General features: G+C 32.1%; 1 protein-coding gene across 10 annotated transcripts in view; it reads right to left on the bottom strand.

Moving 5' to 3' along the window:
- Positions 1-21,578, bottom strand: part of LOC143245077 (receptor-type tyrosine-protein phosphatase kappa-like) — a 49,802-nt gene that overhangs the window by 3,787 nt on the left and 24,437 nt on the right. For 7 of the 10 annotated variants that reach the window (XM_076490908.1, XM_076490909.1, XM_076490905.1 and 4 more), the window contains 13 exons: positions 20,909-20,985; positions 20,547-20,583; positions 18,777-18,874; positions 17,857-17,973; positions 16,653-16,807; positions 10,817-10,952; positions 10,067-10,216; positions 8,595-8,694; positions 7,992-8,041; positions 5,698-5,832; positions 5,323-5,448; positions 4,779-4,933; positions 870-1,005 (listed from right to left, as the gene is read on the bottom strand). In XM_076490908.1, the coding sequence (XP_076347023.1) occupies positions 870-1,005; positions 4,779-4,933; positions 5,323-5,448; positions 5,698-5,832; positions 7,992-8,041; positions 8,595-8,694; positions 10,067-10,216; positions 10,817-10,952; positions 16,653-16,807; positions 17,857-17,973; positions 18,777-18,874; positions 20,547-20,583; positions 20,909-20,985 (1,472 nt within the window). The remainder of the gene's footprint in view (positions 1-869; positions 1,006-4,778; positions 4,934-5,322; positions 5,449-5,697; positions 5,833-7,991; positions 8,042-8,594; positions 8,695-10,066; positions 10,217-10,816; positions 10,953-16,652; positions 16,808-17,856; positions 17,974-18,776; positions 18,875-20,546; positions 20,584-20,908; positions 20,986-21,578) is intronic. The other 3 variants (XM_076490911.1, XM_076490910.1, XM_076490913.1) reach the window with 3 other exon arrangements.

Raw genomic sequence — 21,578 nt, 5'->3', positions numbered from 1 at the left:
TTCTCATCTTTAATCCACCCACGCAATGTAGACTCAGGTATGCCTAACTCTCTATTAACTTCAGCGCGAGTTTCGCCGTTTCGTATTCTTTCTATGACATTCAGCTTTTGCTGAACGTCATACGATGCATGTTTACGTTTGGTACTCATGGAGTAGGAATTTGTCAATATGATATGCTCACTATTAATTCAGAAACTGAAGTGATTTCTATTGGGTTTGTGGCCAATATTTATACAATTCCATAAAAAATATTGGATTATCGAATTAAAAATAATACTTTAATTATTGATAACTTTTTTCACGGATTTACCGCGGATTAACTTTAATGTTTGGAGAGGTTTGATTCGGTAACAATGGCGGCCTCCATAAAGCTGACATAGAGAGCGGATAAGGTAGATTAACGGTCGATTTCTATTGTAATATATTTTATTTATTTCCCAAATTAAAGCAAATCCTTTTTAAATATCCCCTTGAAGTTATAAAGCCAGGATTAAATTCGTAAGCCGCGTTTTTACACGTTCTTAAATTAGCGGTGAGCCGCGATAATCCTCGCTCACATCTCTCACAAGACTTGCTACAGCGGGTTTACTGGTCCGCGGCTTAATGGCGCTCCACTGTATAAGTTCCAAGTTGAATAAATAAATAAAAACAAACGTTTTTGATGTAACAATTTTATATCTGCAATGGCCACCATCAACCCTCTAAAAAATCTGCCATTAAAGTTTCAGTGACTTCTGTTCTACAGGGCCCCCGCTAGTACAGCGGTATTTACAACGCTAAAATCAGGGGTTCGATTCCCTCGGTGGGCTGAATAGATAGCCCTTTGTGGTTTTGCTATACCAAATACACACATACACTGTTAAACTTACCACTGAACGAATAAAATTAGGTTCGTTGGTTCTGATGGTTCTGACGGCCTCATAAACGTCCATTTCTTTCTCTAATTGTTTTTGACGGAACAGGAAAGAAGCGGCGCAGAAAATCCCTGAAGCAGAAACTCCGTCTCTAACCAACAAATAAAACAGAAAGCGAAACAATCACAGCATAATTAATGAAAATGAAGTATTCAGAAATACGTAAAGATACTTTTTTTTTTTACATTCAACATATATACTTATATCAGCAATATACACAAATCCGAGATCAATTACCTGCCATCTTAAAACTCATCAAAATAAAAATTACAAGTCAAATAGTCACAAACTTCTCACCTAAATCACAAACTATTTAAAAAAAGAAAATATAGAAACACAATAATATTGTGTAAAAGAGCTAAGCACTACATTCCAAAGCTGTCACCATTTATATAAAATGTCGATCCTGGTGCATGTGTAACGCATGGTTCTGACCATGGTCTTTTTTCTATTAATTAATTAAAATACTTTACGAAGCACACTAAATACACTAAAAATAGTCATTTCTGAGTGCACGTCGTTTAGTGGTTAGTCTATTGCGCAGGTAATGAGTCTCAAGTTCGGTTGTTAGGTGATATCAGCGTTTTGGGCTCAGTGATTAGTGTGTCGACAGGGGATCTATGGATTTTCAACTTGATGGTAAACGTATTGTAAACGTGTTTTCATGGGTTTCGTGTTCGGTGGTTAGCGTATCGGACAGATGACTTACATTGGCTCGATGATTAACGTATTGGACAGGTGATTCACAAATGTTGGGTTTGGTGGTTAGCGTATCGGACAGGTGAACCATGGTTCTCGTGTTCAGTGATTAACATATCGGACAAGTGATTCATGGGTCTTGGGCTCGGTGTTTAAGGTTTTAGACATTTGATCCATAGGTTTTGGATTTGGCCGTTAGCGTATTGGACAGCTGATCCAATGGTCTTGGGTTCGGTGGTTAGCGCATGGGACAGGAGATTTCATGGGTCTCGGGTTCGGTGTTAATGCATATGACAGATGATCCATGGGCTTAGGGTTCGATGGTTAGGGTATCGGACAGGTGATTCATAGGTGCAGGGGTCGGTGGTTAACGTATCGTACAGGTTATTCACAAGTCTTGGGCGCGGTAGTCAACGTTTCTGACACGTAATCCATTTGTTTCAGATTCGGTGGTTAGCATACTGGACAGGAGATCCATGGATTTTAGGTTCGAGAAATAAATGGTATTACCCAACATGCTTAGCACTTTTAGTTGTCAAACAGTCAGTCCAGCTATTCAAATAAGAGTAGGCACTTAAGGCGGTGCGTGGTGTCGACTGATTGCTTTCTCTCTGTTTTCTCAGTATTTCTATATCTGACTATAGGGTCCTTGACCTAGCTGGTTAGCCCATTATGTGTATAACATGTTCAGACGAACAGAGTTCACTAAGTATTTTAAAATTTCTTTTCTTATGCTCAGTGTTAGTTATATTCCACTTTGATGTATTCTGCCTTCTTCAATTTATTACCACTAATACTTTACTTATGTATATTCTCAGACCGGTAAGCAGAATGTTTGAAAGAAGGGCTCTAATTTACGAGATCACAGACCAACATATATTATGCTACGGAAGTATGAAGGCATGCCACCACACACACACGAAATTTGTAAAAGATAGGCGCAATAAGATTAAATCTAAAATTTTGAGTGAAATAAACAATTACATGACTGTCCAAAAATCCAGAAATATCCGATGAAAAGTCAACAGACATTTGTATACGTGTTCGAGTTGTTTTAATGTTATTTTAAAATAAGTGGACTGTTTTGCTGTTGTTTATTGCTGAAATTTATCACTAACAAATTCCATCTTCTACATTTGTTTTAACATTACATCTATTTAAATTTCGAAGTTTGTTGGGTTTTTTTTTGGGTTATATACAAACAAGATTTCAACGTATATTGAGTGAAAAGCACTTCAACATAAAACTTACATTAATGTGTAACAAAGGTCACAAAGTCATATCGAGTGTTGACACACTTTAAAAGACGTCAAGTAACCTGAAACTCATGTATTGTTCACGTGGAACGATTGATATACAATTTTATAGAAGAAACTATATATATAATTTATTTGTTTGTTTTATATCATTACTGTACCACATTACATACATTTTCAGTACAATTATAGTCCTAAATGCTACGACTTCTGATTTTCTTAATTTATGTATGCAAAATTGTGTAAGTTATTTAATAATAAGAGAAAAAAAAAACATTAAAAAAGCTAACCTGATTCCGGCCAAAGGAATGATTACGCATATTGTTTGTTTGTTTGTTTTTTTAATTTCGCACAAAGCTACTCGAGGGCTATCACTAGCAGAGCCCTAATTTAGCAGTGTAAGACTAGAGAGAAAGCAGCAAGTCATCACCTCCCACCGCCAACTCTTGGGCTACTCTTTTACCAACGAATAGTAGGATTGACAGTCACATTATAATATTCCCACGGCTGAAAGGACGAGCATGTTTGCGACGGGGATTCGAACCCGCGACCCTCGGAATACGAGTCGAACGCCTTAACCCACCTGGCCATGCCGGGCCTTGATTACCTATGTAGTCTCATTGCTTTAAATTGTTTCGTTCAATATGTACAACTAATGTCCTTTTACAATACGTAATACTTAATATTATGTAATTAGTTAACTTGCTCAACTAATTTAACACAGAAACATTAATATTAGGTAAAAAATTAAATGTTGGAAACTTTTATAAGCAATAATTCATACGCCAGGTAACTATATATATTTTCTTTGTTTTTAATTGAGCAAAAAGCTTCAAAATATGCTTATGTACTCTGCCAATCAGAGGTATAGAACCTGGATTTTAAGTGTTATAAGCTCCAAGGCTTACCGTTGTGTTACCGAGAGAATTCTATGTGTTAACAGAAATAGAATATAGTGTAAAACATTATAAAAGAGACAAAACAATTGTTATACAGAACGAGTAAAAAGAGTCACACCACCGTCATTTGTCTAAATCCTGCACTGTTGTTATTACGACAAAATGAATCAGCGGTAAGTTTAAGACCTCACAACGATAAAATAAGATTAGATTCCTCGCAATGGACAAAGCACAATAATCCATTATGTAGTTTTGGCCTTACAAATAACAACACAATATCACAACATGATTACTTTGACACGTTTTTCCAAGATCGATGTAACGTAATGAATTGCAGAAACACGACTTAAAACAATCGTAGTAAAGGCATAGGTATATCGTAATAGAACAGGATTTTGCATCACCATGCATGTATTAGTTGATACAGTATTGAAACCCGTTGTTTTGTAAAATAAACAATCGTATTAACACAAATGGATCACTGTTTGTTGAATTGAAAAACAGAATTTATTCTGGGTGCATTATGCAATTTTATATGGATATTACTTCAGCATAAAAGAGAAATCTGTGTAAAACTTGTATTTCCTTCCTAATTTAGAAGTTTTATTTAACTCCACTTGAGAAATAAATTGTATTAAGTGTTAGAATTCTGTAAAGAAAGTTAACGTTATATATATATACATACAGAGAGAGAAAATAAAATTATTACGCTTACCTGAATTATTCTTTTCTGAAAGTAATGATAAAAGAAATACAAAATATTAACAAGTGAAGTTTAGAAACAAAACATTACATTTGTTGGATCACCAGACATTTGAATGGTGACTAATAATGAAAAATAAAAACAATTATTATTAAGCAATGTCGTGCTTGAAAAATAATAATTTCTGTTTCTCTCTCCCCAACTGTTTTGAAGAAATATACTCCTTCAGCAGATCAGATGTATACAAAATCCTCTAGATTATAAAACAATACATGTAAAGACGAAAAAGAAATTTCTAAATACCCACCTGCACACAACGATTGTTGGTTTGCTTTTAGTTTTGTGCTGCCATCTTTCGACTACTTGGAGAAGAGTAATTATGGCCTCAGCAGAAGGTGGAATTGTGTCTTCTTTCTGCCACCCACTTAAATGAAACTGCTTAATTAATCTGGATTTATGATCCTACAAAGTTAGTGGAAAAAAGTGACATCTGTAATGTAGTTAATATTACAGATATAGAAAGAACATTTAATTATAAAAATAAATTTAAAATAATAAGCTGCTCAATAAATATGACAGTAAACTGAATTTTTATTTTTAATTATTTTGACTTTCTAGTTTAAGAAAACGAAACTTCTTTAGCTGTCATTAAATTCCAAATGGAATATTTCTACAGACGCTAACACCATATAAAATACAGATTTTAAGCGACCTCTTGTGATATTTCATGTTTAATAAAAGTTACACATTAGTACATATTTCAATTATTAAGGGACGTTTTATTTCATAATTTCATAGCAACATTTTCATCAGAATATTTTTATTTTATTTAAGAATTTGTCACCTTTTACCTCGACAGGATTTTTTAGTTTCAGATTCCGAATTATCAGGTGTTGAGTCTGTTCTGTTCCTACGTGATCTACTTTAAGATTACCATAATACCGACTCCCAGACTCTGGCCAGAATGTAGAACAGCACTGTAGAAGGTAAGCAGCAAAGATGAAATATTCTGACTAGTTAGGTCTAAGAGAAACCTTTAAAAAACTCTTATAATTACGTTATAAATGGCAGTGTAACAAGCAGAAATTTACAACAAATTAGGAATAGTGCGTAGTTTCTTTCTATAATTGATTATTAACACAAGGAAAATCTGGATCGATGCAAACAAGTTTACTAATAATGAAGAAAAATTAAATACACTTAATCTAAAAATAAAATCGTTTTACCTTGTCACTAAGCGACACCCCATTTAACAAAACTAGTGTTTGGCAGGCGGACTCGTGTACAAGTTGCCAAAAGTCATTAGTTGCAAAAGGTGATGGACATTCAATGGTAATTAAAGCTTCTTTTACCCCGTAGCCCTGAAAATATGCAAAATTGTTTCTTTTCTGTACACTGGCACTAACTAGAACAGAAATTACAAACCTAACATGCTTGAGGTTACTTCTTTCAATAAATAGTACAGCATGTTTTTTGTTGTTTTTTTTAAACCAAGAAGAATGGCACGGATGTCTTTCAAAGCAAATAAGTAATTACACTGTCGAAACACTTCAAATGAGATGGAGTGTGTTACTAAATCTGTACTATACAATTAAACAGAAATCATACTGAAATTCAAGATAGAGATTGACAATAATACACCACAAATATCACAACAATTAAATTTTTTTCACTTCCTTGTAAAAAAACTTATAACCCCTGAACTAGACAGACAAAGACTGATTCCCTATCAGAACTAACACAGTTCTGATAGATGATAAGAGGGTAGAAGATAATTAACACGATTAATAGTGACTGATAAAAAGATAATAATAATAAATAATGAACACACTCAATGACTGACGATAAAAATTAGGAGATCGTTAAGACTGTCAATTGTGACATAAAATCATTGTAATAAATATTAAACACTGTTAACGTGGTTGATAAAAAGTAGAGGATCGTTAATTGAAACATAAAATCATTGTAATAAATATTAAATACGGCTAACATGGTTGATAAAAAGTAGAAGATCGTTAATTGAGACATAAAATCATTGTAATAAATATTAAACACTGTTAACGTGGTTGATAAAAAGTAGAAGATCGTTAATTGAGACATAAAATCATTGTAATAAATATTAAACACTGTTAACGTGGTTGATAAAAGTAGAAGATCGTCAATTGAGACATAAAATCATTGTAATAAATATTAAACACTGTTAACGTGGTTGATAAAAAGTAGAAGATCGTCAATTGAGACATAAAATCATTGTAATAAATATTAAACACTGTTAACGTGGTTGATAAAAAGAAGAAGATCGTCAATTGAGATCATTGTAATAAATATTAAACACTGTTAACGTGGTTGATAAAAGTAGAAGATCGTCAATTGAAACATAAAATCATTGTAATAAATATTAAATACGGCTAACATGGTTGATAAAAAGTAGAAGATCGTTAATTGAGACATAAAATCATTGTAATAAATATTAAACACTGTTAACGTGGTTGATAAAAAGTAGAAGATCGTCAATTGAGACATAAAATCATTGTAATAAATATTAAACACTGTTAACGTGGTTGATAAAAGTAGAAGATCGTCAATTGAGACATAAAATCATTGTAATAAATATTAAACACTGTTAACGTGGTTGATAAAAGTAGAAGATCGTCAATTGAGACATAAAATCATTGTAATAAATATTAAACACTGTTAACGTGGTTGATAAAAAGTAGAAGATCGTCAATTGAGACATAAAATCATTGTAATAAATATTAAACACTGTTAACGTGGTTGATAAAAAGTAGAAGATCGTCAATTGAGACATAAAATCATTGTAATAAATATTAAACACTGTTAACGTGGTTGATAAAAGTAGAAGATCGTCAATTGAGACATAAAATCATTGTAATAAATATTAAACACTGTTAACGTGGTTGATAAAAAGTAGAAGATCGTCAATTGAGACATAAACTCATTGTAATAAATATTAAACACTGTTAACGTGGTTGATAAAAGTAGAAGATCGTCAATTGAAACATAAAATCATTGTAATAAATATTAAATACGGCTAACATGGTTGATAAAAGTAGAAGATCGTTAATTGAGACATAAAATCATTGTAATAAATATTAAACACTGTTAACGTGGTTGATAAAAAGTAGAAGATCGTTAATTGAGACATAAAATCATTGTAATAAATATTAAACACTGTTAAAGTGGTTGATAAAAAGTAGAAGATCGTTAATTGAGACATAAAATCATTGTAATAAATATTAAACACTGTTAAAGTGGTTGATAAAAAGTAGAAGATCGTTAATTGAGACATAAAATCATTGTAATAAATATTAAACACTGTTAACGTGGTTGATAAAAAGTAGAAGATCATTAAATGAGGCTTGTAAAAACATTGTAATATATATTAAATACAATTAACTTGGTTGATAAAATGTTATGACAGTTACTGGTGGTAGTAAATAATAAACACAGTAAACGTGATTGATAAAGAGGTTCACAGTTGAACTCGTTTGATACTTACATGAACGTATACAGTATTTAGATGGTTATTAGAGGTACTCGCACAGTCGACTGAAAGCAGAACAAAATAAAATTTCAAATGATATTTGAAAACAAACAAGATTTTAAAGTGAGGGAGAAAAGAGAGCAGCCAATCAAATGTTTTACTTACTTAACAGAAGCGCTGGAAGTGATGGGAAATAAATAATATTGTAAAAAAAATAAGTATTTGAGTAAGGTAAAAGAGTGGAACTTCAAATGTAGTATGAGGTTATTAATATTAATCAAAAGGCCTATTAACGCTGACAAAACAACTGTATGAAATGAATAACACTTAAGATCATAATTGATACATGGGTGAAAATAAGAAAGTTTGATGTTTGAAGTAAGCTCGTGGTGAATATCGAAGTTTAAAAACATGAAGAGAGAAAATAACTAAAATTATATATATTTTATGTAACAGAAAAATATATATAGTATAATCATCACTGTTTCATAAACCTGAAAAGAGAAAGTATTACAACAATTGTGCTGCAGACAGTTCCTTACGAAGTTCTTAAGGTAAAGCTGTTGTTGTTATAACTTTTTTTTTTTTTGCTATAGGAACCCAATACTCATAATTTACATGCTAAGACATCAGCTACTCTGTTCTTTGCTTTTCTCTCTGTTAGGGTGTTCGTGTTAGCCCTGCTTTCTCGAAACTTGGCTGTCTCTCTTTCCAGGCGCTGAAAGGCAACAAACACATCAGCCATTAGGTGAAATTTCACACCTTTTAACTGTACTCTTTGTTCTTGTACAATACGTAATATTGTTTATTGATTAAATCAGAAAAGGTTAAACTGTGTGTTTGGTTTTGTTGAAATTACTCGAGGGATACCTGTGCTAACCATCTTTAATTTTGAAGTAATTTACTAGAGGTGGCAGTTAGGAACCTAGACAAGTTACCTTCCTTCTGGTGTATTATTTCAAATTTGTAGATGGCTAGCGCAGATAGCCGTTGTAAATCTATATGCAAACATTCGAAACAAACAGATAAAAATCATGCAAGTGTGATCATATGACCATGAATTATACAAACTGAACGTAAAACAAAACGGTCTTACATACAGCAAAAACAACGACAAAGAAAAAGGTTTCGAATCGTTAGTTGCACACAAACCCCAAACTGCCTATTAAAATAACAGTGAGAAACACTATACAAAGGAACTAAACTGTCATAGTACACTCTAAACGATAAGTTATTGTATCAGACTAGTTTGTGAAGAAATATGATAGAACCTGACACAGACTTTTATAACACGGTAAAAACAAAAACAAAAAACATGACGCACCTATAACTATGATACAAATGTTACTTGTAACCATTTAAACAAAAATATATAATAAAAGTGGGTAAATAAATTGAGTTAGATCCAAAGTTTTACATTATCTCACATTATTTAAACGTTATAGATCAATAATGAGTGGGAGCTCACTAACAAAAGAGGGCGCTCTTCAAACATCGTAAAACAAACGTATTTTTTTAATTTGAGAGAGACGGTTAGCCACGACTTGAGGACGTAGACAGTTTTTGGTACACATATGGTAAAAACCATAGAAGCAAGCAGATTTTCATATAATACTATTTTATCATCTAAGCCTAAATAGTGATTTTTTGTATATTATCACTTTAACACCAAAATTATTTTTTTTTTTCCTGTAAGGAACTGACAGTCACTGTGCCATTTATTTTAACCCTGAAATCGTTTGTTGTTGTTTTTTCATACTCGCAGCAAGCAAGGTGAGAAATAAGATGTATCTTTTCGTCGTTGTTTACAATTGTTATGACAGAGAAAATGGACACTTTTGGAGCATAAGGGAAGACAGGGGTTTGAGCACATCCAGCCACCCACCTGTGCAATCCATTGTGATAAATACAACAGCACCAAAGAAATTGTTGTGTACGTATCTTGAAATAGTATTTTTAACTCTATTTATGAAAGAGTTTTATGCTTCGCATAAGCTTGGCCTCTATACTGACTGCCTTTTGACCTACATCTGACCCTGAAAGCATATTCAAAACCCAATACTACATAACGTAACAAAAGGACTTCATACCTCAAACTGAGTCTGCATCCCAGTTGTTTCCGTCTGACAATCTATTTTAGTAAGATTCTTGAAATATAGAGGGAACTCTTCAGCTTGTCTACAGGGATTGTCTCCAAATAAAACTTCAGTCAGGGCATGATGAACAAATGCATATTGTTCCTTTAGATGTGTAAACGTTATCATTCAGAGACTATTCGGTCCAATATCACTAGCACACTTAACAGTGACTATGTTAAACATTCAAATCAAATTCAAGTTTTTATTTTCCTAGCAATGGTTAAAGTTAATAAAAATCAAGCATTAAAAATTAAAAAAATCACTGAAATCTGTGTTAGTAACTGATAGACGTTTATATGCTGCAATTCGATTTATAGAACTGTTATTTTGGTTTATTTTTAGGGCTAATTTTAATTATACAGAAATTTGATCTAGACCTAAACTTGTGTTATTACAAGTGATAAGTTATTTTAGGCTAAACATGTGATTTTTTTTAAGTTTCTTAATGTGAATGTAAAATATTTAGTGATACATATATTTTAAAATTACTATTAAATCTTTATTATCTCTATTTTCAGAAGAACCTCTCACGATTTAAAGAAAAACGTTATTCCTAAAAAATGCAGTATTCAAATAGTAATATAACATTTGTTGATATCATCTACAGTTTATTAGTAGTACATCCAAGTTTTTAACAGTCAAGTGCAGTTCAACAGCAGTACATTAAACAGATTAATAATTCATAAGGACAATTCTACATACCACAGTTTCAACTAAATTAACACGTTGTCCTCGAAGAATTTTCAGCAAGCCAAGAACGTCCACTTTGCTCTCTGCCTTAACCATCTGTAAAGCCGAATCAAGAAGAACTAGAGTTCCTGTCCGTCCAACACCGGCACTGTATAAGCACGGGATATCTTTAATTTTACTATACGTAAGTAATATAAGATAGCAATCTGGAGTCGGAAGTAAACAAGCATTACCTTGACCCAATTTGGACTAGTTCATATAATGCGTCGAAGGTGTGTGTGTGTTTTTCTTATAGCAAAGCCACATCAGGCTATCTGCTGTACCCACGTAGGAGAATCGAATCCCTGATTTTAGCGTTGTAAATCCGTAGACTTACCGCTGTACTAGCGGGGGCGTGTTGTTATGTGGCATAAGAGAATTATATTGGGAATACCATTACCCCCTTCGACAAAACAGCATGTTTCCAAATATCTTTTTCATATTATTTCATTCGGCTTATTGTTGTTGTTTATTATTAAGCACAAAGCTACTCACGGGACTGTTTGTGCTCTGCTCACCATGGATATAGAAATCCGGTTTTTAGCAGTATAAACCTGCAGAAATACTGATGTGTCAATAGGGACACCATTCGATTTATTTTATTTTATTATTAATTTTCACAATAATCATGTTTGCATGTCACATGAATAAAAACATATTTCATGAAAATATTTTATTCGTCATACTAATGAAGAATACAGTTACCTAGTCTTAAACATTTTTACACAGGAAGTTCGATAATTCTTGACTAAATTTAACACTTTCAACAAAATCAATAGGATTTTAATTCTCACAATATTAAATTAATTTACTAATTTTACCTTGAAACACGGCTAGTATAATGTTTTAATTCATTTTAGTCTAAACAGTCCTCAGATATAGCTAGATACCTTCACCACAATCAACATTATACATGTATGAGCAGCTACACTGGGATCATTGACTTCATAAAGCCCACTAATTCTTCCTTCTAAGTTTCTGTATTACAAGGAAACCAGGCTCAGTTTATACTTCAAATACTTTTTGAAATTACTATTGAAAATATTAGATGGGCTTTCTTCTTATTACATTTGTTTTATATATTGAACCTGTTAAGTTTGTTGTTGTTTTTTTTTAATTATAAGATTTGATATATAATTATTAATATTATATTAGGTCGTAAGGATAATCGACACACTTTATGACTCATCACATTCAACGTTAGTAATACACTTATGATGATCCAGATCAAAGTCCTCACTGTATTTTATATGTATCATCCTAGTCACAGGGACTGTCACTTATGTATAAATTCCTACCATTTAACGTGTTCTTTGGTGCGATATAATGCGTCACTTCAGCTGTCTCTTTATTGACGAATGTGTGTCTTCACTTCATCATTAAATAAAACAATCACAAAATTTCCAGTGGATATGTATTAAGTTAGGCTTTATAAAACACATTAAGTTTTTCATTTATAGTTCACACTTACACTAATGTTCTTTTAACAACCGTATCTATGATTATCATCCGCCATGTCATTTGCCTATACAGGAAATTGACAAGGTCATGACCTAGCAATATTTTTCAGTCTGCACTTACATACGACAGAGATTGTTTCAAATATCTTAAATTATATATGTAGAACAGTTGTGTAAGTATAACCTAAAAACAAAAATTTCATGTGTTTTATAAAGTCTAACATCAGGTTATTAAATGAGCTCTTTAAATCTACCAAGTTTCATTGTACTCACAAACGGTCCAAGAGAAACAAAAGTAAACTTTGGGTATCTGCTACATTATGGGAAACACAGTGTCAAGGTTAATCCCTGTTAAAAGTTCTGTTACCTTCATTGCCAATATCTGTTCTTTAATACATATTCTTATTCATAACCGATAACTATATATTAATAACAGTTAAGACATGTTTCAAATTCACTATCGTTTTTCATAGCAGGTACCTAGTACACTCTTTCAAAACTCCTGATGAGATAAACCATCCAAATATTCTCAAGCACATTCACTATAAAATTGTTTGTTTGTTTTTTTTAATTTCGCGCAAAGCTACACGAAGGCTATCTGCGCTAGCCTTCCCTAATTTAGCAGTGTAAGACTAGAGGGAAGGCAGCTAGTCATCACCACCCACCGCCAACTATTGGGTTACTCTTTTACCAACGAATAGTGGGATTGACCGTAACATTATAAAATCCCACGGCTGGGAGGGACGAGCATGTTTAGCGCGACGCGGGCGCGAACCCGCGACCCTCGGATTACGAGTCGCACGCCTTACGCGCTTGGCCATGCCAGGCCCTCTCACTATGAAATGACATGCATATTGTGATTGTTCTATTTAACCCTTCTGCGATGGGCTCAACATAAAATACACAAGTTCAGATACACATTTCCACACAAAACTTTCATTGTTTTATGTCCAGCTTTCCAAAAGTTGGCAGACTTTTAGTGAAGATTTCAGTCTTTAGTGTACTAAAAGATTTTTAATGAAGTATTTCTACTAAAGATTTGTTCGTGAAAATATAGCGTTTGTTTTGTTACCATTCTGAGTGGAAAATGATTTTCATATCATGATTAAAAATTCTATTTCATCCCATAAAACTTAAATATTATTTTTGTAACCTCATAAATATGTTTCAAACGTTTGTTTTCAGTAAATCTTTATATTTTATCTGTTTTTTTCTATCCTAAGTTTTGTGGGTCTGTTAATTTGACCAACCTTACAACCACCATACAAATTTAGGAAATAAATATAAATTATGCTTTCTTTTAATTCTAAAATGATTACAAATCATAACACAAAATACAAACGTTTGGTCTAAATATCTTAAATTTCATAACATTATGCATTTATTATTTTTATTATATTGACCTTCCAGTCATGTCTGGTTAACAAAACAGAAGTTACAATGATATAATGCATGTACATTCATGTTACCATATTTAATATTATAAAACTGATCTTTAGACTTCACAAAGTGATTTGATCTAGCTGCGTTTTGGTGTTTTGTTAAATATTGTCATATTTCAATTATTATACATTATGCATGTATATAGATTAACATTCTTTGTAAGCAAGTTCTTAAACTTATTTTTCTTAAAAATAAAATAGTAAATAAAGAAGTAAAGCGAACAATTATATCTTCCTCTTACGACCTTCGTGCTCAATTGCTGCTTGTAGTAACTTCCTAAGTCTTAAGAAATTCTGCATGTAGAGGATGTGAAATTATTTTTTTTTCTGGTTTTATATGTACATTTGAATAATCAATAAATCATTATTATTTTTTCAGTACCATAGAATTTTATTACGATTTATCAAACCAACTAAGTTATACTTTGGTCTTCAAAATATGAAATTTCGAACAGACTAAAGATACAATCTACCTCTTTGAAATCTTGTTTGGAAAGAACAAGATGGCGTTCTAACACGTGGAAATGGCTGAGAAAGCCACAAGAGGAAACATTTTGAGCTTTTGATTGGTTATTCACATGTCATATACACAGGTAAATTGTAAGGGATCATTTTAAAAAATGGAAAGAGATGAGTGGGACTACTGTGTTTAATTCATTAAATAAGCAATAAAGCAAATAGAAAAGGTTCTTATTCTATATTCATTCTAGCTTATTAATATTGTTCCTTACTGGGACAGCAGTAATTTTACGGATTTACGATGCTAAAAATCAGAGTTTTGATTCCCCTTAATGGATACAGCAGATGGCCTAATGTTATTTTACTTTAAGAAAAATATACACACAAAAATTGTTAATATTACTCATCTGAGTTCCTAATTTCTACAAAACCACAGTGCATTAAACATACCATGTGACACACAAAACTCGATGTTTAAAGTTTTTAATTTACTTTTAAATTAAGAAATGGAATAATGTATAACACTTAAATTTCAATTATCATTTAGAGTTTAATACCAAACGTATCGACATACAATTATAAAATAGTGGTTCGATAAAATTTTGAACCACAGTCAACAAACATGATGACATGCCCTTTGACCCGTGACCAGCAATAATAGGGTTAGTGATGACATAAAAATATACATTACTCAATATAGAGACCATGGAAGTGACCCACTATACCCACCAAAGAAGGTGTAATGTTTATGAAAGTTGAAAGTCAAGAATTTATATAACCGATATCATCAGTAACTAGGGCCAAACATTTGAAACGCCGTGAAGACTTTGGCCTGGTAAGTGTATCATTAGTATTGTGTTAATTATGTTTACAACCCAGTATGATATCAAAAACTATCTATATCAAGTCCTATAACCTTACCAAAGTCTGAATGGTACCAGTTATGTGAAAATGCCCATTTTATTCATTAATGATAACTTTAAACAAATGTTTGAAGTACGAACTGAACATGTATTTCTTGTCATACAAAAGCTCATGTTGGACCTGAGAAGTCAATGGTCCCATTCATGGCTGTATCTGAGGTATTCTTTAATTCAAGCGAATAAAAGCAAAGTTCATTAAGTATGTTTCAGAATAAAGCTAGTAAACTAAACGAACATAATTAAAAACTTAAATCCCATTGACTTTGTGAAAGTGATAAATTTATTTGAGAATTATCTGACTTTCTCTGTAAAAATGTATAGGATTCAATAATTGTATTCCATATCAGTGTGATGGATAAAATATTTTCATGAGCCTTGTTTTGTTTCGTCATGTGATCTACAAACAAAATTATTATGATCCAAAAGATTACTATATTCTACATAACACATATATCTCTAGCAATATCTTCAATTTTAGAAACATTTATTGTTCTTTGTACAATAAGGAAATAAGAATGAAAGAAATTAAAACTAGAATCGGGGCGTGAGATGCCATCAATGTTAATAGTGTTTTGACTTATGCTAATCATATGCATAGCAATTACAGAAAAATGAGAAAAGTCAGAACTTGTTAAAGTGAAAGAACTTCGAGTAGTCAGAAAGTTTCTAGGATAATTAATTATAGAAGGAAAGACTATAAATTCAATGAAATAATATGAAAAAGATATGTGGAATTACATCCTACCTTGTGAAAATTTGGTCATCTAGATTCTAGAAGCACGTACGTGATAATACGACCCTAATGTGTTAGGTCAAGATCATGTTTGCCCACTACCGACTCCTAAATGGCATCCCATTCTGTTCACTATACACACATACTGTGGAATATATCCATAAAGTTGTGATATATATATATATATACACACACACATACACACATGCGGTAGCATACACACACACACACATATATGTATATACGTGTTATATTACATATTATATGCATGAACACTTTTGATAAACTATGTGCGTAGTTGAACAATACCCATACGGTATTGCCCGGACGTGAATTATATATTTCGATTATGTAAACACATATTGGAATGTATATAAAGTAAACGATACGGTTTTAGATATATACAATTTACAACAATTTTTCTCTCTATTAAAATAACAATTATCTTAATATACAGCATACATAAAGCAGATGCCTTTAGCGTTAATTTGAAACCTTGAAAAATAAATTATTGTGCTTTTCAAATATTTACATTTCAATAACAAATAAATTTACTGAATAATTTTTCATCTTGCTTTCCTATTTTATTGAATTTCCTTTTCATTCTTTCCAGTTATTTATCTATCTCTCAAGTTTGAATGGAAAGTTTATATTTTTCTTTGAGAGTGGATACTGTTTACACGTAATTCTATTTTACATATCTTGATAATATTAGAGTTTCAAATGTATAGAGAAGCGTTTGAAACTGTAAACATTTTCACCAGTTACATGTTTCAGATAAACCCTACGTACCTACAGTGCAGTAGTATGCTAGCCTTACTAGAAGGGAAGTCGTTTTTAGCCAACTTCAATACTTTGATGAGGGACAAAGGGTGGCTAGGAACTCCGTGATCTGGCCAGACAGTGAAGTGGATTTGCTTCACTTGTCTCCCAGTAGAAACACCAGGCTTCATGATGAGAAATAAATGTTTCATCATCATTCACTTTCTTAACAAAAGAACGTATTGACCTTCTTCTAAAGATTAATAACGCAAAATCTTTTGGTATCGAATTCAGAAATTTTCTAGCTTGTCCATTATCAATATACCTGAATATTCAACCTATCTATTCCCACAAGCATGAAAAATGTTATTGTTGTTGTAATTTTTCTTTAACGTAAACATGAAACATATATATAACACGTTACTCGAATTTAACACATCAATACATTGTGAAGATAGAAAAATTATCTACAAATTACGATTTAAATTCTAGTATTCATTTTAATTTGCTAAAACAGCATCTAAGTGAAATGTGACCTCCACTCTTCACTCATGCTAAAGTAGTATTAGAAACACTATTAATTAGTCGAATTGACAAATAATTCTTATTCGATCACTGCAGAGTTTGCTTTATTTAAGTATTTACATTATAATTTATATTGTCATTAAGTTTAATTGAACTATACTTTCATTAATACTCTTCTCTGTATACTATAATATATATTGTTATGTTTAAGATAACTGTTTGATTTTAATACATAGCTTTGCTGAGGTTTCCTTTGGAGGCCAATTTTAGACAATTGATTACTTGACTTGAAATCATTTCGTGAGTTTGCACGTTCAGCGTAATGTATAGTAGGTGTGCACGCCTCACACAGGTGCACTGTAACCTATAGTAAGGATACATACCTCACACAGGTGCAGCACAACGTATAGTAATTATACATGGCTCCCATAAGTGCAATGTAAGAATGTGGTACGAATATATGTCACACACAGGTGCAACCTAACGCGAAATAAGTATGCATACCTAACAAAGGTGCAGCATAACGCGAAATAAGTATGCATACTTTACAGAGGTGCAACCTAACGCGAAATAAGTATACATACCTAACAAAGGTAAAACCTAACGCGAAATAAGTATGCATACTTTACAAATGTGCAGCGTGATATATAATAAATACATATTTCTGTTTTCTCCACGTTTGGCTATTTGTCCATAACAGTGTGTTTACCTTTTGTACTTTGAAAGTCCTTATCGTATAATCAACGAATTCCATTTGTCTCAATAGAGTGACAGAAATGTCTCCGTACTTTCCCGTTGTATCCGGCCAGTATTTTTCACATTTCTTCTATAAACTCAAAATATAACAACATATGGCACTTATCAGTTTACTCTTTAATACACATTAGCATCCTTGTTTCTAAAGAATATATATATATGTGTGTGTGTGTGTACAAAATAGTGGTTGTAGTAAAATATCCAACAACAGCTTTAATTGTTTTAGGTCTTTATGATGTTATTTCTTATAACAGAAAACTGAAATGTTAGTAAAAATTTAACTTTATCAAATAACAGTCGCCTTCATATTAACTTCCAATCAAAGCAAGCTACCTACTTAGACCAAAAGTAAAATTCAACATCATCAACCCAATAATTAGCATGGCAAATTAAATATGCTCTTAGATTCTTACGTAAGGATCAAAATGTTTTGTTTCACTAGATGAATACCTCGCTGTTAACACAGTTTAGACCGTGATTCCAATAAATTCGGCAGGTTAGGAAATTTAAGTTAGTCCTAACTTCTTTTAATAGGTTTCAATCTCATACATTTATAAGTGTTCTGTTATATTTTTAAAAATTCACACAGAGCTTCAACGTTCCCAATTTAGCGATTGTAAGCATGTGTTTTCAAATATCTTGCATGTTACTTGTGATGAAGGAAAACTCACTGTTCAAAAAGCGATCGTGTCTTTGTATTTATATTTTATACCTAAAGTTGCTGTTAATATTGTGTGTTTTTGAATATCATGAACATTTTCAATTGTTAATAGTAACAATTTCGTTTAAACTCTAGGTTTAAAAGTTGATAAATATACGAGCAAAATAAACTGTCAACATCTGAACGACAACATAAAGAACACAACTACTTACTTTGCAGTTTTCTACTATGTTACAGGTCATGACGATTTTGCATACTTCCTCCTGCCAAATAAGTCTCCAGAAATCGGCAACAGTTTTTTCCAGAGGTCCTACCTCAGAATACAGCTGAATATAACTTTTAAACCTTCCAGTAATTATACAGGTCTGCGAATTTAAACTATATAAAAGTAGCTTTGGTCTTAATAACGAATTGTTCATAATGCAACTATGTAGATTTCGAAAATAATATCATTTTTTTCTATCAAATCTGAAAGAAAAACTCTTCCATAGATCAAAGTATTATTTCGTTTACTACAATGATTTTTTTTTATTATGTTTGTTATATTTGGATTCTAGAACGGTTGATAAGACTCTCACGTCGCAATTAGTCTAGAGAAATCTATAACCAGTGGTTGTCAACATTTTAAGTAAAACAAAATATGATTCGATTTTAATAAAAATGGTTCACCTATGTAAAAGTACATATGACGTTTTGTGACAAATCTGTGAGTGATGGAGAAAAATAGATATCATTTTCGGATTCGGTATATAGAAATTACTCTAGAACTTGTAAAATTTCAAGGTCTATGTTATATAAGTGATTTTACTTATTTATATCTCTAGTGATTCAAAAGCTGCGATGAACGAGATGAAAAATTACAGTTTCAAATAGTTTTGATTATGTTTAAGTAAACTCTTACATCAAATAGCATTCTGAGTCATAAAAATATAAATCACGTAAAATTTGGAAAAGAAATTCGTGTTTTGTACAATCATGATACAACAAAATAACATAAGTTTCTTTTATTTCAGCCGAATATTTATTTATCCCTTTGTCTCTTATTTGATGGTTGTAAGGATTGCTGAATGTCTAACACTAAACAAGATAAATATTAATTGCTGAATTTCTAATACTGAACAAAGTTTCATGATAAATATTGATTTAGATTGATTCATTATTCGTGACTGATTTCAAGTTTCTCATTTCACTTTGCTTACACATGTTAAATACTTCAAATGTGACAACTTGTTTCTTTTGATAAAAAAGCCATACAGAGAAATCTGTTGTGTTCACAGAGAGGAATAGAACCCCTGATTTTATAATTCCAAATCCGATGGTTTACCGCTGTTCTACAGTGGAACTTTGTGTTTTAAAGTATAATATCTTAATCGATATACATTCAAGAGACGAAGAAGTTTATAATAAACCTAATTCTTTATCGAGAATAGGGGGAATGCCAATTAATATGTAAATAACACTAAGTAGAGATATGTAGAGATATATGTAGATATAAGTAGATATATGGGATCCAATAATAAGGTTTGGTTTGTTTTTAATTTTGCACAAAGTTACAGGAGAGCTGTCTGCGCGAACCGTCCAAAATTTAGCAGTGTAAGACTAGAAGGAAGGCAGCTAGTCATCACAACTCACCGCCAACTCTTGGGCTACTCTATTACCAACGAATAGTGGGACTGACCGTCACATCATAGCGCCCCCATGGCTGAAGGGGGCGAGCATGTTTGGTGTGAGGGGAATTCGAACCCGCGACCCTCATATTGCGAGTCAAGTGCTTTAACCACCTAACCATGTGGTTCCTCTTTAACCACCTGGCCATGTGGTCTCTCTTCCACCATAATAAGGAAACCATATTAAAATGTTTCTGTTTTTCTCTTTTTGTCCGGTTAATTTTTATTTGGAATTTTTCTTGAGTAAAAACTCAACACGAACTCATGTCGGGCGTAAACAGAGCGGTTAGTTTTTCGATCAATAAAAGTACTTACCCTGAGTGCATATGTAAGCTCTTGATGTGTTGTACCCCTAGTAAAGAAAATAAATTTAAAATTAGTTATCTTACGTAATCACTTGAGTTTCAAATATGTAAAATAGATTGCATTTAATTAAATAGAACTTTAGTTCAAAGTGCAAAATTTGCATAAAAACCTTATCTTTCAGGCCTATCTAAAGAATTTTGAAACAAAATTTATACTTTTGAACGCTTCATAAATTAAATTATCTTAAAACTTAACATACGTTTCGCAAATCCATTAAAACAAGAGGGGAGAAAGTTGAGAAACATCTCTGTAAACTGTCGAAACTTGGTTTATTTCTAGATGTAAGTTGTTTGTTTGTTTGTATTACTTACGTCAATGTAGTTGGCATTGATGTAGTCCGAGTGTGGATCATTCTTTAATGGATTTAAAACAACTCTTGTTTCGTCATCTGTAACGGATAATAAGAAAAATAAATTAAGGTTTCATGATAAAAGCAATTAATATGCAGTATTATAAATCGATAAATAATTTACTCATATTATGATGGTGAACAACTAACATCGGAAAATATTTCTGCATCCGTACATGGTACAAAAAGTAAGTTTAGTTTGTTCGTTTTGGAATTTCGTGCAAAGCTACTCGTACGCTATCTGCGCTAGCCGTCCCTAATTTAGCAATGTAAGACTAGAGGGAAGGCAGCTAGTCATCACCACCCACTGCTAACTCTTGTGCTACTCTTTCACCAACGGCTGAAAAGGCAAGCATGTTTGGTGCGACAGAGATTCGAACCCGCGACCCTCAGATCACCAGTCGAACGCCTTGACCCACCTAGCTATACCACTTAGCATAGTATATCCGTAAACTTACTGTTGTACAACCAAGAGACGGAGAAATTTAAATTATCGCACTTGTCTTGTGATAATATTATTTGAAGTGTTTTGTTTAAGATTAAAAAATTCTTGAGGAAATACCCAGTAGCCAATATAAGTTATGAATAATGAAATATTAGAAACAAGTCATAGTATGTGTGCATTACCTTAA

This window comes from Tachypleus tridentatus, chromosome 2 (assembly GCF_004210375.1).
Source record: "Tachypleus tridentatus isolate NWPU-2018 chromosome 2, ASM421037v1, whole genome shotgun sequence".
NCBI lineage: Eukaryota > Metazoa > Arthropoda > Merostomata > Xiphosura > Limulidae > Tachypleus > Tachypleus tridentatus.
Note: the sequence above shows the minus strand (reverse complement) of the source record. Positions and strands in the feature narration are given on the sequence as shown.